At 40.2% G+C, this 19002-nt stretch overlaps 1 protein-coding gene across 2 annotated transcripts; it reads left to right on the top strand.

Moving 5' to 3' along the window:
- Positions 1–4861: 4861 nt before the first annotated feature.
- On the top strand, positions 4862–16085 carry LOC148728381 (uncharacterized). Of its 2 annotated transcripts, XM_088763133.1 has the most exons (7): positions 4863–5332; positions 10665–10732; positions 11206–11247; positions 11367–11399; positions 11698–11793; positions 13891–14064; positions 14772–16085. In XM_088763133.1, exons 1-7 carry the CDS (start codon positions 5026–5028, stop codon positions 14949–14951), a joined length of 900 nt encoding a protein of 299 aa, XP_088619259.1. In that variant the 5' UTR covers positions 4863–5025; the 3' UTR covers positions 14952–16085. The 2 variants fall into 2 exon arrangements, with proteins under 2 accessions (XP_088619260.1, XP_088619259.1); XM_088763134.1 differs by lacking the exon at positions 11206–11247 and having other exon boundaries at positions 4862–5332.
- The last annotated feature ends 2917 nt before the right edge of the window (positions 16086–19002 follow it).

Below are 19002 nucleotides of genomic sequence, written 5' to 3'. Positions count from 1 at the left end.
TAATTACATTATTGTAATATACGCAATTCAGCCGCAAGGCTGCTAGGTATATTTAAATAAACTATCTATCTCAAACTATCTATCTCAGTTCAAACGGACCAAACAAACCTAACTCAACCGCCTTCTGGTTAGCTCAATTGGTTAGAGCGCCGGATTGTGTTGTGCGGGAGGTCAAGGGTTCGAGCCTCGGCCGGACCAATACTCATGGTCTTGAAATAGGTGAGGAGAGTTTGCTACCTTTCTATAATCAAGAAATGGATAGATATTCTAATCTTCTCAGATAAAGACGAATAAACCGTAGGCCCTGTCTCCTGCAGGGCTAAGGGTTAGGGGACGTTAATTTCCCACCCACGAGACTAGTGTGTCGGGGATGTCCTCCCCTGGGGTGGGATGGGTGGGAATTGGCCCTGAAAAGCCCCTATGGGGACTGGTCAACTAACCTATGTAACCCATGTATGTATGTATGTATGTATGTATGTATGTATGTATGTATGTATGTATGTATGTATGTATGTATGTACGTGTCTGTCCACCCATTTCAACCTGAAATAACCGCGAATGAATCTCTATAAATGATGAATCTCGAAACATTCTGAGTTTGACACGTCCCCTATATTTTTGGGCAAGTAACTCCAGGAATTATGTCCTTATAGGCGGATACGAAGTGGTTTGTAAAATAGTCGTCATTTACCATGAGTAAGTATAGATTAATTTGTTATCTTTAAATCGGATCGGAAGCTGTCCTTACTGAATCCCCTTTTTTAGGAAGGTTTTACTCTGACTTTGATATTGGCCAAGGATGACGAGGGGCACGAATTATCCTGCGGAATCATTTTGGAGCCAAGAATCGAATGAGAGTATCATATCATGTTGTATTATTTTGTCAAATTTGAATACAACAAACTTGAAAAGTTTTCTGATACAGACGGGGATGTCACGTTTGTTTGTTTGTTTCGAGAGGAAATTGGTGCTAGACAACTTAGAGGTATAATATGTGAAAGGCATGATCCTGAATAAAAGGAGGGTAGGAGCGGTCAGCATTAGTTTTAGGATGCCTTGGATACTAGCGTTAGTAATTATCTTGTCCATATTTGAATTGATAATTTTTCCTCAAGGAAAAAAGAAGAGCTAAAAAATTTCGAGAGAGAAGAGTCTATTATAGCTGTTATTGCTGCAATACTTGCCAAATGTTGATGTAGGCGTATGTCTTATTACCATGGATTTAGCTTAACCAACAGCTGTGTGCGGTGTTTGACTCGGTCCAACTTATATTCAAGTTGACGTAGCCTGTTCTCAGTGTGACTCTATTCTTTCAGAAAGTGAAGTATATATCATCAATGATCTCTAACTTCTGAAAGGAATATGATATGAGATATCACGGGAAAACAAATGCCATTACAGTCTTTTTTAAGATTTTTTTTTGTGAGTGTTGGTGAATTATACCCTCCCGCCCTCTAACAACTTCCTGTGTAATTACCAATGTTAACACCAACTACGCACAGTGAGTCTTTTGTCATTTATGGCACATCATGTATCCTGAGCAGGACTAGAGAAATCATAATCATTCCTCTCAGCCGGCAGTGCAGGCGTGTTACAAGGGCGAGTTAACGTTAAGAAGCTCTCGATCATTTATTCAACCGGCTATATCTAATTTGTAGTTAGGGTCGCCTGTAGGGGGTTAAGTGGGGGTGGGAGGGGCGAGTATTCGCTCTCCTACCCTCAGCTCCCTCCTTATTTTTTCACTGTCGCTCTTCCCCTCGGAGCAAATTTCTTTCTCTCCCCAGCCCGCGAGAGGAAGGCTTGGTTTTTCATCAAGATCAGAGATGACGGCCATCGTTTCTCTAAGGATACACTGAGCACTCCCTTGCCAAAATTACACCTGCTCTACAGGCTACGTTCCTACTTCATTGCTCTTGGAACGCAGCAAATCTAAGTACCACACCACATGTAACGTGTTTCTCGAATAAGGGTTCGAAAGGCTCAAGGTTGATTACAGGAGAAACGAAGTTGTCATGAACATTGAGACTATGCTCCTCTGAAGGTTTATCTCTAGTAATGGTGTTAAAAGATTTCGTAAAAAACTCAAATAATAAAATTTAAGTATTGCATTGTGTGTTGATTTCACTTTTCTCACGGGCGATTTATTTTGGAAACAGAAACTAGCAACATCAACTCTAGATCTGACTAATACACACTTTATTTTAGAACAAATTGGTATCAATGGGCACTCGCAGGCTAAAAGTTAACAAATTTTGTTAGCGTTTGCAAAAATTACTCCAGCTTATCCAAAGAAAATTGTATTCGTAATGACGTGATCATATACCTGTATAGATAACAGAACAATTATGTATTTTTTAATTGTTGACAAATCAAAAGGATAATAGATGTAACATTCTTAACGGATCACGGCACTGAGTATAACTTATATATAAAAACGTATCCTCTAAGGAGCCTGGACAAAGTGTAACTTTACATAACAATGTTATAAAAAAATGTTTACCTAATAGAAGTAGGGATTTTATCACACTTTTGGTTGAGAATGATTCTTGCTTTCGTTTGATGCAAAGAGTCGCAGCAAAGCGATTGAACGCAGTGGAAAAAAGAGTTCGCAATTTTTTTTAACGAGATTTAAATAGAAATCGTACAATCAAACCAATCATGAAGTTTTCATTGTCATTATTATAGTCATTATATAGCAGTTATTACAATTATTCTTTTTATCATCGTTTTTATCATTAAAGTCATTTAATCAATGCGCGGCAACAGTACGACCACATGACGCGTATTGTCTAATTATACAGACCTGATGCACACACTGTCGACTTCTCTATTAGGGCTCAAATCGAGCTGGTGACAATTAATCACGTCCACGAATTTTGTTTACGACATTTTAATATCTTTCAAAATAAGAAAACTATTTTTTTTTTATAGTAGCCTTCCTTGCTTGTTCAAACTCAGCTTCATACAAATCATTGAATTTTCTTTTCTACCAAAGTGAATATATATTTCATCACGATACTTTGGGAAAGATTCTTTGGTAAAGATTCTAAAGAGTGGGAGTGCAGCCGCATGAAATTTTGTACCGATATAGAAAGCATCGCCGTCCATCGTGGGCCATACTATCATTTTCTTTTTTAATTTTCTTTCTTTTTCCTATTAACACAAACTTAAAAAAGATCACTTTACACTGCACTTATAAAAATCACCAAATTACTGTACCACGTCAATAATTCAAACATATTCTGTAACACAAAAATAATTGCAATTAATAATAAAAGTAAATAAAAAAAAAAAATAAAAAAGGGGAAAAAAGCAACAGTACCTTATCTTGAATTAAATTTGGTATTTACTCAACAATTGCTATACAACAACATTTATAGAGTAAATTAACTAACGCTAAAGCTAAAAAAATTATCAGTGCTTCTTAACGATACTTATTTCACAAAAGTCCTAGGGGGGCTTATAAAGGATAAATAAGAAATATGCCTCAATAATTGCTATGTGAGACAGGATAGGCCTTTGGATCATATTTTATGAGATGAAAGTATAGTCCTATGTAATTAAAGTGAAATTTTCACTTTGTTTGACCTCTAGGCAGCCGAGTGTCAAAGAATCGAAATTAAATCTATTTAAATTTTGTCTTTTGAAATTAAAGATATTTCACGTGATTTAGTGTTAAGGAAAAAAACGTGATCGGACATGTTTTGAGCAAGAATCACGAAGTCCTTTTGGCCACCGTGGTTGACATATGACATCTGGTTTTTTTTCCTAATCACATTTCATCTCATATTAGAACAACTGTATTTCTAATATTTCATGCCATTATGATAAAAAAAAAATTAAGCCTTTTTTTTTTTTTTTTTTTAAGTTACATAAATTAAGGCAAGCTTTTGAACAACACGACGAAAATTAGGCAAGACTAATATTTCATATAGGGGTAAGTTTCAAAAGAGACTGTGATGCCGCATGAATGGGAGGAGTGTAAATAGATAGTTTGGTTTTATCAACTGAGTTGATAAATTAAATTGGTAAACGTAAAGAGTGAAAAAGCTGATTTTTTAGCGTTAGCCTTTCCTCAGAGCGTTAGCCCCTCTAACGAAAGGCTAACGCTCGAAACGTCAGCTTTTAGACTCCTTGCGGTGGCAAATTTACATTATCAACTCAGTTGATAAAACCAAATTATCTGAGTAATATTTCACGCGAGTAAGTACATAAATGAAAAAAAGTGATCAGATATGTTTTGAGAAAGAGTCACGAGACACATGAAAGCTCTCTTAGTCTCGTCGCGTTAATTACATCCCATAGCAGAACAACTGTATCTCCTCTGGCTGTTGTACGATTGCACACCGTCATGATCAGAGCGGTAATCTCCTTCCAAAGGCTACATACAATACGAGCGAGGTTATAAATAACAAGACAGAAATCAGACTGGAAAACACAAATGGAGATGAAAAAACAGACGAGAAAACGAGGCTGAAATTGTTAGAATTAACAGTCCCCAGGCAGGATTAGGAGAGTACCCTTAATGAGAATCGCTTATAAAGAGTGCTTCGACTAAACTGGAAGATCTGCACAAAATTTTTGATCATAAATACCTATCCCAGGGAGAAATTTCCCCTTAAAATACAAATATTTGCGTTTTAAACAGGCAAAGCTTTGTGCTCTGCTGGATGAGAATGATGCCCCAAAGGTCAGAAAATTTCAGAAACATAATATCAATTCCTATTTATCAAGGCATCTTGGCGGTCTCAAGAGGATTAAAACTATATTTTTCTTTCATTTAGACACCGCTCAGCTCAGCTTCTTCTATTACTAATATTTCACTTGATTCGGTATCAAGGATGTAACGTGATCAGACATGTTTTGGTTGAGCACGAATCATTACGCTTTTTAGGTCACTGTGGTGTAAACACTACTGCTTTCTCTCTTGGTCGCCATATTGGCTTTAGTAAGATTGCACGTCTCAATGATCGAAAACAACTGAGGATATTCTCTCTCCAAAAGCTTCATACATGAAGCGAGCTTATGAAGACCAAAACCGAAATTAGACAAGAAAACGTATGTTTCGAGATGGAATACAAAGGAGAAAACGAGGATGGAACCTACGAAGATATAATTGTTAGAAAGCAGAGACCCCAGGAACGATTAGGAGTGAGAGAAAAGCTATATAAGGATTCAGAAAAAGTAAAATTTCGGTATCTCCTTGTTGCTGTGACTGTCATTGCGGTTACTTCCTTCCTGACAGCCGCTGCCACATTGGTTTTAGCCATAGCATCGACGATATCAAGAAACAATGTTTCGGCGACTAGAGACTCCATTAACCCCTTAAGCGGTAAGAAAAAATTCATAGTGATTTATTTTGAAGTGGGAAAAGGCAATATACCATAATGATGAGATGTCATGCGAAAAAAAAAAATTAATTTCCCTTAGTACTCTTCAGTTCAAAGAGCGTTGAAAGATAGAAGCTTCTGGCTGCCTATGCGACTTTTGAGTTAACAATGTGATCAAATCAATACAGTTATTTTGTATGCCAAGAATTATAAAGAAACTTCTTGGATTGAAATGTGATTATTTTTGTGGTGTATTTGTAGAGACTGAGTAGTATTGGTTCCAGTCTCCCCCTATCTTTGTGTGAGGTTGTCAAGCAATGCCATGTGCTCGTAAGTTGTAAATATATTGAAACCTTTTCCCTCGTTGAATACGCTTCAGTGGCGACGAGGATTCCCAAAACCCACACGTGGGCTTTAAAGGCAACTCTGTCCAGCGTAGAGCTATTCGGAAATACGTTCGAGAAGTCCAAAACGACTACATTTCACTGAAGAAAGTGTCGGGAGAATGGCAGGCAGACCTCCTTTCAACGAGTTCGACGCTGAAACCGAAGACATCGAGAGTTATTTGGAGCGTCTTCAAGAGTACTTCACGGCTTATGACATCAATGATGATGAGGATAACGCAGCCAAACGCAGGGCGATCTTACTGACGTCGATTGGGAGCACTTCGTACAGAGTATTGAAAGATTTAGCGTTCCCGGATGCCCCCAACACGAAAACATTTGATCAGCTGGCGACACTCCTTCGTGCACATTTTAGGCCTACGCGTTTGACGGTAGCAGAAAGATATCGGTTCCACTCAGCTTGTCAAAAACCAAGTCAGTCAATCTCTGAGTATGTGCGAACTTTAAAAAAACTCGCAGGGACGTGCGAATTCACAAATGAGCAACTGAATGAAAGTTTACGCGATCGATTCATTTGTGGATTGCACTCGGAACAAATCAAGCAGAAACTTTTATCGCGAAACTTTACGTTCCAAGAGGCGGTGGACACTGCTGTTGCACAAGAAGCTGCACACAAGGACGTTCGTAATCTTGGAGGTTCACACGGAGAAGAATCCGACGAACGTGTCAACAAAGTCCAGCGTGACAAATTTCTGTCACGCAATCTCGGGGCAAGACCAAGTGGACATCGCGGTGCAAACGCCCAAGGCGGAACAAAACCGAAAAGGTGTAATCGTTGCGGTCTAACGAACCACACACATGAGCATTGTAGATACAAAACCGCAGAGTGTTATAAATGTCATAAAATAAGTCAATCGGAATGTCGTAGCATGAGGCCTTCTTACAGAAAAGGGGTAGAAAATCAGCACGTCCGCCACACAGATCAGGATCCAGAGGGAACTGAAGATGAGTTCCTCGGTTCTATTTTCGGCGTAAATGAATCGTCCCAGGCTAAAATACAGGGCTCAGAGATCTCAACCCCCGCTATTAAGGTCCCAATCAGGATTGAGGATGTTGAAGTTCTCATGGAAGTGGATACTGGGGCAGGAGCATCTGTTATGAGTTACGCGGATTACGAGCGGAACTTCAAATACCTAGCACTACGACCAGTCAATCGCTCGTTCCATGCCTACACCGGCACACCTCTAGACGTTGCAGGGCAAGTCCTAGTTGACGTAGCCTATAATGGCCAGCAGATGACTCTTCCGTTACTCATTGTTCGGGCTAAGCGGCACGCCCCTCCACTGTTTGGTAGGGCGTGGATGACGAAGATCCACTTAGACTGGCACAACTTGTTTTCGCCCTCGCATGGCCAACTAGCGGTGGGACAGGAAAATGACGAGCGAATTGAGCACCTAAAGGAGCGATATGCAGAAATATTTAAGGTAGAACTTGGTACAGTAAAAGGGGTAACAGCCACCTTGCATTTGAAAGAAAACGTGAAACCAGTGTTTCAGAGAGCCCGCCCAGTTCCCTACGCAATACGGCCCGCAGTGGAGAAAGAATTGAAGCGAATGGAAGAGGAGGGGATCATAGAGCCAGTAGAAGTCAGTGAATGGGCCACACCCATTGTCAGCGTTCCTAAGACCGATGGGTCAGTACGAGTTTGCGGGGACTACAAGGGTACAGTTAATCCCGCAATTCAGACGGAACAATTCCCCATTCCAACGTTGGACGAGATTCGGGGAAAAGTTTCTACATGGAAGAAGTTCACCAAGATCGATCTGAGAAGCGCCTATCAACAATTGGTGTTGGATAAGGCCTCTCAACAGCTATGCACGATCAATACGCACAAGGGCCTATTTCGATATACGCGTCTGCCATTTGGCATTTCATCCAGTCCCGCTATCTGGCAACTTTTTTTATTGAGCAAGTGCTTGCAGGTCTGAAGGGAACTTGTGTGATTATGGATGATCTTTTGGTAGGAGGGGTCAACGATGAGGAACACCTTCGTAATTTAGAAAATGTCTTCAAGCAGTTTCAGAAGTACGGGCTAAGAGTCAAGCTTCCCAAATGCGTGTTTTTGGCACCTTCCGTGGTATACTTTGGTCTACGCTTTTCTGAAGGGGGCCTTCAGCTGACGGACGAAAAGGTTAAAGCTATCAGGGAGGCCCCCTCGCCAAGTAACGTGACAGAATTACGTTCCTTCCTGGGAATGCTAGCAGCACTTAGCAACTTTATTCCGAGGCTATCAACTATGGCGCACCCTCTGTATGAATTGTTGGGCAATAGACCGTGGAACTGGACGTCAATTGTGAACAAGCATTCGGCAACGTGAAACAAGCGCTCACATCAGAAACTACCTTGACGCATTACAACCCAGAACTCCCTGTAGAACTATCCGTCGACGCCTCGCCTTATGGTCTAGGCGCGGTTATAATGCACGTCTATTCCAATGGCATACGTCGTCCCATCGCTTACGCATCGCGAACGCTTAACGAACACGAACAACGGTACGGTCAGATTGATAAAGAGGCTCTGGCAATTGTATTTGGATTAAAGCGGTTCCATCTATACCTTTATGGTCGACATTTTACGATCCTTACCGACCACAAGCCTTTAGAGCGGATTTTCGGGCCAAAACGGCAATTCCATCCCTGGCGGCTATGCGGCTACAACGTTGGGCAATAATGCTCGCAGCCTTTGATTACGACATTAGATTTGTTCCATCCAAACAGAATGCGGTCGCCGACGCCTTATCACGCCTACCTTTGTCGTCAACAGCAGGAGGCGAACACGCAGTGTTTAGAGTTGAAGAGCGTTTGATTGATTCATTGCCCGTCACGCACAAGGAAATCGGTCATGCGACACGGGTAGACCCTGTGCTGTCCAAGGTGCTGGGACTTGTGAGACATGGTTGGCCTCAGCACACTGACGACTTGCGCCTAAAACCTTTCTTTAATCGTCGCTTCGAATTGTCTATCGAGCAGGATTGTTTGCTGTGGGGAGTACGGGTTATCATTCCTACACGGTACCAGAATGATATGTTGGAGGAATTACATACAGGGCACCCGGGCATCGTCCGTATGAAAGAGTTAGCTCGTAGCTATATATGGTGGCCTAACATTGATCTGGAAATTGAGCAGACGGTGAGAGGCTGTGGTAGTTGCCAACGGGTTCGGAAATCACCCGCTGTGGCTCCACTTGTGCCATGGTTGTGGCCTAGCAACCCCTGGCACCGTATTCACATTGACTTTGCTGAGTACGAAAAGAAACATTATCTCATTGTTGTTGACGCGCATTCTCGTTGGCCCGAGATTTTCTACATGCCTCAAAACACGACAGCAACAGCGACAATCGCGATCTTACAGGAACTATTTGCCAGATACGGAATACCAATTCACTGCGTTAGCGATAACGGGCCGCAGTTTCGCAGTGAAGAATTTGCTCATTTCCTAAAAGTGAACGGTGTGAAACACGTACGGGTAGCACCTTATCACGCAGCGAGCAATGGGTTAGCGGAGCGTATGGTGCAATCGTTCAAGAACCACCTAAAGGCTTGCAAGGGCAGCAAACTTTCCATTCAGCAACGTATTGCGAACTTCCTCTTATCCTATCGGTCATCAAGACACCCCACGACTGGCAGAACACCCACTAGCCTGTTCCTGGGTCGCGAACTACGAACGCGGCTAACTCTTCTCCGCCCAAACTTAGAAGAGAAGGTCATGGATTCCCAAGCAAAGCAGAAGGCCACGCACGACGAACATGCCAAGTTCAGAGAATTTTACCCCGGGGACAGAGTTTCAGTGAAAGACCTCAGAAAAGAGGACACCTGGTGGCAAGGTTCGATAGTTGAGCGAAGTGGACCCAAGTCGTACATAATAGTATTAAATGACGGCAGAGTGTGGAAACGTCACGTCGATCACGTGAGACGGGACGGCATGGGCAGGTCGCCATCAGAACCAGGTGGAGAGAGAGAGTATCAGGACCAGTCCTTGGAGGTTCCATGGGCTATTCCGGTCAGGTCGGATATTTCCGGACAACCCCAGGTACAACCTGATGCCCAAGAAGGTGTATCAGCTGAAACAGATTCAGCTCAGGATCAAAAGCAGGACGTAACACCGGCAGTAACAGCGGAGGCACCAGCGACGGCTCCTCCCCAGTCCGTGGAAGCGGCCCCCACCCCGTTTCGCCGATCTTCCAGGGGGCGAAGAGCTCCGGATAGACTAATAGAGTCTATCTGAAGTAATGCTGGGACTTCCGTACATTTAACTGTTGTCATCAGACATTCCTAGTTAATGTTGGAGTTTTTACATGGACTGTTTGAACTATGTTCTCGGACTCCGTTCCTTGTTGTTATTTCCGGACCTCGTTCTTTGTTGTTATTTCCGTTGTAGCTCGATCCAAGAAAGGGGGAGATGTGGTGTATTTGTAGAGACTGAGTAGTATTGGTTCCAGTCTCCCCCTATCTTTGTGTGAGGTTGTCAAGCAATGCCATGTGCTCGTAAGTTGTAAATATATTGAAACCTTTTCCCTCGTTGAATACGCTTCAATTTTATTTAACGTTTTCTGTCAAGACCTCCATATAATTTGTTTAATTTCAGGATAAAGAGCAGATTAGAAGTAAATTAGAAGAAATTTCTTCGATGTTCCATTTTATCTTGAGCAATTCACGCCTGACAGCTTCGGATTTCATGGAATACTTAAGCTATGAAATTATTATTTAAGTATTTTCATAAATGTTTTATCGAAACCTAGTATTTCATAGGGCCACACTTTGGAATACAGTCTTTGGCTGTAGCTGTGCACCCTAGCCAAATGAAGTGAAGGACTAAGGTGTCAATCATCATAAAGCTTGGAATTGGAAGTCTACTTTAACGCGTTAAGTCTTCTTGAAAGAACTAACTCAGCGGCACTAATTGTTTATTCATTTATCTTTTTTCCAATTTAGAAATGTCAGAAATTAAGAAGAATCTACAAGAGTTGAAAAAGAACCTTTCATCGCTGAGGGAATCCTCGGTAGGAATAATTTCTTATCTTTATTAGCCTAAAATATATATTTATGGTAGTCTCAAATTTATTTGGACAAACACTTCTGAAGAAAATGACATGGAACCATGTTTTTTACTTCTGACTGTATTTTGTCATACTCTGCTTTATTCCATCCCTTCTTATCCTTTTCTTTACCTCTCATTTATTCTGTCAAGATTGTTATTGACTCAAACGTAAAGAGAAAAACTACGCGAGGAATTAAAATGTTTATTCTTAAAATGTAAGAGAACCTAGATGTGTCAAACTATTGTAAGTCCTTGTCGCCGTCGTCGTCATCAGCCTCGACGTCTTCGTTATTACTATCACTATTCTTGTATTCTCTATGATCTGCATCGAGAATGGAAAAAAGATGCTTTAAAGTAGAAGAGAGACTGATGAAAAACACTGAACAACAAAAGATCACTTAATCGCAATCACTGTTTCATATTTTGGTGTCACAGGTCTCAAAAAACCTAAGGGAACTGGAAGTTGTATTGGCTGACGTAAGTTTCCCACTAACTGTTTGGTAACTGCTTATATCTCTCTTTCAATTCAAAAAGGGACACTCTCTTTGCGTGGCTTTCACCACATCAGCTAATATTAGGTCTATTCTCTATGGCAGATGAAGAGAGAACTGGAAAAGGTGAAAAACGAAGTAAGTCTCAGTCAGTCATTCAGAATTTACAGCAAAATTTCACTTGCGAATATTTCTAATAAGATACTTTGACTGATTTATTTATTGATTATGGGTTAATGGTTCTATTGGCATTTTTATCATTTTTTCGTTATTATATTTGAAATATATTGCAGGAAATTCGTCCAAAGGATTATCAAACCTCCTACTAAAAGGAGAACCGTCGTATTTGTCCGTCTAGAAACTGCTACATACATGCATATGCAATCATTGTCTTGAAATGTTGCTGTGTTACTCAATTGCAATATCTGTTTTTTAGGGGAAAAATACAGCAGAGTTGTGGTTCTTCCTTAACGGAACTGTACATCAGAATTTTTTGGACTTTAAAAAGCAAATCTTTAAACTGGATCAGAAGGTAATAAAATGAATTATAGTTAAGAAATGGTAAACACCACAGTGTACACTAGTTATGGATGAACGCGCAAGGTTGCTAAGCACGAAAAAAGGGTAAGAGTCGCTCGAGGCGATAGCTGAAAGCGACTATAGCTTCTTGAGTGCTTAGCAAACCTCCCAAGTGCATCCATAACTCCTTAGTGTACGCTGCTGGTGTTTACTATTTGTTTCACAGCACAGCAAACAGTTTCTTACGAAACATTTGCTAACTTGGAAACATTTGCCTACGTCAACAGCATACACCCATGGGCAAATACTAGACACTGAATTGACCAATTAGGGTGCGCTTTTTACGTGATTTATGTTATAATAAGATTTTAAGACTGTAATTGACCTTCTTACACTATTTCTGGAGACTGCCTAAATGGATCACCTGTTCTACTCATAAACACAGTAGTTTTTCGTCGTTGTTTTGTTGCTGTTTCATTTATTTGTTTGTCCTTCCAAGTACCCCTTTGCAAACGTTTGTCAAGAGACCCTCGGATTTTTTTACTCTAAAAGTTATTATCACAAAAATCATAAGAATATTAAATGCATTTAGTGTATTTTAATTTGTAAATACATCGATATTCAGATGCAAAGGGAATACAGGCAAAAAACTTCAAAGCCTCACTACAAATTAAAAATAAGCACGCTATACTTGGTAGCCTCAGGCAGCTTCTGTTTAAGCCAGAAGAAAAATAGCTAGAATTTTGAAAAAATTCGCGAACATTTTAAGATGAGATATTAAATGAGAGTGTCTGCAGATTTTCTTTAGTTTGAGATTTTAACAATGCTGTCACTAATTAGAGATAACCATGGTACTCGCAGGTGATGAGCTTCAGTGCTAGCTGTTACAGGAGAAAAGCTTGAAAAAAATTCCCAGATACTTTTAGGGCGCCACTATCAACTGAGGTACAAAACCACCCGTTGATGATAAGGCAAAATTAGAGGGTTTTCATATTCCTTGGACATTGGCGGATAAATCTTATAAATTTGTAATGGAATAAACTTCATTTATAATAGCTTGTAAATTCGTGAAATTAAATTCAATTGCGCGAGCGTGCTTCAATTTCTGATAAAGTCAGCAAACAAATGCCTCGCGAAAAAATTTGGTTCAGATAACAGCCGGAGAAGTTGACTTCAATTTGTGTCTTTTAGCTTCAAATGTTTCCAAACATTTTTTCCATGAAGGCACATGCATGCTGAAATAATCCTTTGTGTCGTAAACGTGGAAATATTTAGGAAGATTGCGATTCCTTCCTTGAACTGTTTGCAAGTCGAATTTTCATTTATGCGAAAGCAGGGATATGGCCTGTTGTAAATTAAATAATAAAACAGCACTTTTGTTTTTCTTTCACATGAGAGAATTTTGTATTTTGCCGGAAAATGAATTTCATTTACACGCATGAATTTACCTGTCAGGTTTTGACCAATCTGAGGCGAGATCGTTGAGGCATACCGAAATACTTTTCCGAGACAAAATAAACAGCGCATTAAAGCGTAGAAGAGAGAATTTCTGCCCCTTATACGTCGACTACAGCGTTTAAAATGTTAAAAAACAATTGGTTCATGTGTCAGCTATGCGTTCATCGAGAATTGAAGCACTTGGGAAGTTTGGAGAGCAATCAAGAAGCTGGAGTTGCTCGAGGCTGCCCCACGAGCAACTCTTACGTATCTTTCGTGCTCTTCAAACTTCCCGCGTGCTTTAACTCTCGATGAACGCACGCTGACGCATGAACCAATTGTTAATTGACCTGCGGATTGAAATCAAATAAAGCCCAGTTTCTAGAGAAAACCCTCTTAAATTTGCGTCGTTCCCAAAGTGTGGTTTCGTAGCTCAGTTGGCACGAGCGCCCGGTTAGGAGGCATGGGAACGACGCCATAATTTTTATTACCCCAGTTCTGTATAGTAAATGTGGCTTTTAAAAAATAAATCACATCGTTGAATTATAACTGTATAATCCTTAATAGGTCTTTATTCATCAACAGTACATTTTCCTTTTATTAAGAAGACTTTGACGAAGTAAAAAGGGAAAAGGGGTGAATGTAGTTGTAATATGTTATCTTTGTTTTTTAGGTCAAGAACGTTAGTAAGATGCCAGGTCCTGTCGGGCCTCCTGGCTACAACGGGAGCCAAGGACCTGCGGGTCGTGATGTATCATCATACCTCAGCGCATGCCAGTTTAAAATGAAAAGTAGTACTATGACCCCTGGTAGCAATAAAATAATTGTACATTTTGACGAACCAACTGTAAGTACATCTATACTTACATCATAATAATGAATAGATAAATTAATAGATAAAAAGAATAATGAATTATAGTAAATAAAGAAAGGGATTTCTAAATCTAACTTGTCTTTACCCCTTTGACATTTCCCAAAATATATGAGTACGACCTTAACAAGATTAAGTGGGGAACTTATAACGAGTATTTCTGAATCAATGGGAACTAAATGATTTCTTTCACTAGTGCTGTTGTGAGGTGAAGAAATTCAAAAAAGCGATTTAGGACCTAGCCTTTCTTACCCTAGACATAAGAGCTGTAATGCACGCCCTCCTTCGCATCTTGTCGCTTTTGTACACTCCAAAAAATGTCTTTATTTTCATTGGTCGAGAGTAATGCAGTTTATGCATTATACAAAAAAACATTTAAAAATTGTTCTTTGTGTGAACGCTTTTCGTTTGACCAAATGCACAATCAAATGATATATAGGCTTTACCTTTGCAAAATTTTGAAAAGCTAACTTTTACTCTTGTGCATACTACTTAATGTGATCTTATGATTTTTCTCGTGCAATTTGGAATGAGAGCTTTCGTGCAAACCTTTTAAAACTCTACAGCTCAAGTTTGTTAGTTTTTCGAAAAATAACTCGAGTATATCTAAGCCAAAAGACCCTCGTAATGACGTGATTACCTTTCTACAAAAAATAACTGATGTATTTTTTATTTGTTGGCAGAATTCAAAAGTAATGGCAGTAACATGCTCAACGGATTACAACGCTGAGTATAATCTTATATCGAGGGAACAAGCAAGTGGCGTTCGGAGATACGTTTGCACCTGTGATGGAAAATCCACACTCTTCAAAAGAGGAACTAGTTGCTACCTGAACTATTGGATTTGCCCTTTAACCACGTAGTTCCTGTCGCCTTGAAACAATGTTTAATTTAATGAATATCATGGTTTTCAGTTATACATAGTGGTTACATAACACATAGAGTGAGATTGAGTAGGTAGGAAGTATTAGTAGGGTAGAGCATGCTGTTTATGGTGAACAGATAAAAAAGAAGGCAAATAATAATGGATTTCTTTCCGCATTTCTTCGACTGTCTGAGGTGCATCAGAGAGAAAAAGTTTACATCATCTGTGAAAAAAAAGTATTTGTTGGTTTTCTTTAGCAGTGACACTGATAAAAGTCATATTAATAGAGAGATTTAGCATCGCGTTTAGGTTAAACGGTAAACACCAGAATGCCCTTTCACGTTTGACGTAAAACAGCGTAAACCTTATTGCCTTAGCTTCGCGTGAGCTCACGTCATGGTGGATTTAAAGGCGCCCTTGTGCTTGATTTAAAGGCGCCCTTGTGCATGGTTCTGGTGCCCTTTTTCCAGCAATCGACTTCTACTCTATGAGAGGGAAAAGCGAAGAAAATCTTTCGTACACGACAAACGCCAAAGAATTTTTTTTTTTTCACGCAGAAACGGCAAATCGCAACTGGCAAACGTGAAAAATGGCGGGAAAATCAAGGTCATATGGTCACTCATACCGTCCAAGTTTCACGTAAACGCGGTGCTAAATCTCTCTAATGTTCTGAGGGACTTCTACACTTTCTTGTTTAACTTTGCTTTTTTCTTTCTGCCGACGCCAAAGGCTGAGGGGGATGATGCAAATCAAGAGTACCACATGATCCTGAATCCAGTATGCGTGCTTAGAAAAAGATTGTCTTTAACTATTAAATTCCCAATGACGTCTGTGAGAATGCCGTCACAATTACGCGAATGAAGACTACTGTGAGTAGGCTTGACGTAAGGACTAGTATCCTTAAGAATTAAAGCATGTAGTCAATAAGAATTGAGACAGCTTCAGCAAAATAACAATTAAATTTTGAGCTCAAGATTTCTATTGCGTCATAACTAATTTAAGCGAAGGCCGAGTCCATCATCAATAATATATCAATCGGAGCGAATGTCATAATTGACAGGCACTCAATTTTTTTTGTCTTTTGTGTTAGGTTTTATACAAGGTTTTATTAAACGTATAACTGTATAAAAGACCTCTAAAGAGATCTTGTGAATACCCTATATCTATCACTGGTAAGATCACATCTCTGCTACGCGTCCCAACTGCATGGGCTCCCCAATCTCCCACATCAATGGTCGAGATCAAAAACATCCAGCGTAGAGCCACACGATTCATATGCAAAGATCCTGGCCTCTCTTACAAGGAACGTCTATTAAAACTGAACTTACTTCCCCTGAACTATTGGCTGGAATATCTTGACATTGTCTTTTTCTTTAAATGCAAATTAGGTTTAACTTGATCTGAAAAGAAACGACCTCTTTGAGTTTTGTGGTGGGCGCTCGCACCGTGGCGCCTCTGGTCTTCTTCTAAAAAATAAGAAAGCTGAAACCTCACTCTATAGAGCTTCCTCTTTTGTAAGAATCTGTAACATATGGAACGCCTTACCAGATAACATAAGATCAGAAAAGGAACTACCGTCTTTCGTCAAAAAACTTAAGTCCTTCTATTATATATATTGTTTTTTTCTGTTTGTTTTATTTTTGTGTTTGTTTGTTTTTTAGCATGGGAATTTGTAAGTGGGTTGGGTTTTGATTTTGTCTGCTTTTAGGGGATAGAGTAAGGTAATTTACCTAGTAGGGGACAACCTTGTCCTATGGTAAATTCACCTGCCGTTGGCAAATTGTTAAGTAAATAATAAAGAACGTTACGGAATGGATGGCGGGGAGCGTAATTAATCTGATTGCAGTGTTTTAATAGAGGGCTTGTAGAATTAAGCCATAAACTACATTCTCTCTCGGTTTATCGGCTAATAAACCACGTGGGATGTTGGGAGACCACGAGAAAATTTTGTAAATCACGAGACAGCGTAGCTTTTCTGACACAAATATGAAGGAAGCTTGATAAAAAGAGAATGATATGTTTAATCTTATTTTGTAATCAAGTCGCTGATTGTCATGAAACCCATCAAAAAGAGCGATAAACCAATCAAAGTACTGGAAACTGAATGAACTATCACTGCGATTGCGATCTGATAATCTGTACAAAAAGTTTTTTTTAAGTTTGCAAGCCTAAGAAGTAGTTTTGATATTTTATGGAGCTTTTCCAGTGAAATGAAAGTCAGTTGTAAAATTTTAACTGATGAAATTTATTTGACTTAGCTTTAAATTCTTCATAACATCATTAGACAGCACCACGACAAAAGCGGCAAAATCAAATGACAACTTGATTGAGCGGTGCGCACTGATTCAAACGCCTTCCAGCTCTTTTGTTTACCCGCGGTATACTGTCGTGCTTCGACCAAATATTCAATTGCATCAGTTTATAGCAAAGCTCATTAAAATTTGAAGAGAGTGCCTAAGTCTAAACCTGGCAAAATCTATCAATGAAAGCTGAAATCGCGGACAGCAAACTGAATTGCCCTAAAATCTAAAGTGCATATTTACTTTGCAAGTGGTTTTCGTTCTGAATGGATGAATGGATGGATTAGATGACTACTCCCCATGGGGCTTTTCAGAAACCATGTTAGGTTCCAAACAGCACTTTGAATGGCACATAAGACACATTTGGTTTTGAAGTACGTCTCTTTCTGCTATTTTACATATCAAAGATAGGGAAGTGCCAAAGCTACCATTGTTCCATATTTCCGCTACTTAGTGAATAAGGGATCTGCCTTATCGACGAGTCAGTTGAGGTCTTAGTGCTCATTTCACTTGGATTTAGGATACAAACCCTGCATACCAGCCATGCATGGCAACCATAGCAACACCAGGAAAGTCATACTGGTAAGACAACGATAAGAAAGAAAATTCGTGGCAAGCTTTTATGACAATCTAACACATTTTTCATTCAATTTCTTTGTGAAATTATCATTTTCTCTCTACTATCTCCTACTGGGTGTGCACCTCTTACATGTAGATGAGTTTGAAGTAGAGTCAGATATCTCCTTCAATATATAAACCTCATTCCTAGGGCCTCTTCCCTTGGCTGGGGGTGGGGCATATATGTTTACTCAGCCGTCTTGATGATATGAATTATTGCAAAGGCAAATCCTAACCACACACGCAGTGATCAAACGAAAGTAAGCTCGAAATACGGAAATGATCGAGATCAGTGAGCGTAATTGGAAAAAGTTTAAGGACCTGCATTCACGAAAGTGTAGAAAAGGGACGCCAAGAGAGGAAATCAATACAGAACTAAGTTTAAGTTCACGCAATGATTTCCGTTCTCGGCCTCGCGTTTTTCCTTCTTTATTCCAAACTGTCAGAGGCTCTGGGTTATATTTCCCCTTAGTAGTTGCAATGATGAGATTGAAAAAGGGTGAAAATCTCTATAGGTATTTTTAAGGTAGGTTTTAAACAGAGACAAGACGAGAAATTTGCTTTAAACTGTTTCTCCGAAAGGCCAAGCTTTTACGTTCAATGCATGGATAGAATAAAGAGATCTCTTACCAGTGTTTTCTGGATTTGTTGTTGCGGTTTCTGTAACAGGTCTGTTTTTTCCAGGACTGGGTTGTTAGCCCAGCGCCCAACCCCCAAACCTGGAGGGTTGGTTGGTTTGATGTCTGAGTTTTCCTTCTCGTAGATGGATTGCCGACCAAGGCTAACGAGCTCCATCCACCAGTAGTTTAGAGTCAGAGTTTTCCTTCTCCTAGATGGACTGCCTACCAAGGCTATCGAGCTCCATCAACCCGGATTTTGGGATCAGAGTTGTCCTTCTCCTAGGCTATGTCTCCCCTACCCACCACCCGGGGGACGCGCCTCTACGCCGTATAGCCCCAGCGCTCGGGAAACAGAGACCGAAACAGAGTTGGCGCAGGAGCACTGACGCAGAGGTGAAGGCCATCGGAACAACATGGGAACAGCTGAGGAGGACCGCACAAAACCGAGTGCATTGGAGGAGTGTTGTTACGGCCCTATATTCCTCAGGGGACCAAAAGGCTTAAGTCAGTC

Source organism: Stylophora pistillata, chromosome 6, assembly GCF_964205215.1.
Source record: "Stylophora pistillata chromosome 6, jaStyPist1.2, whole genome shotgun sequence".
In the NCBI taxonomy this organism is placed as follows: Eukaryota; Metazoa; Cnidaria; class Anthozoa; order Scleractinia; family Pocilloporidae; genus Stylophora; species Stylophora pistillata.
The sequence above is the reverse complement of the archived record's forward strand: the minus strand, read 5'-3'. Positions and strand labels throughout refer to the sequence as shown.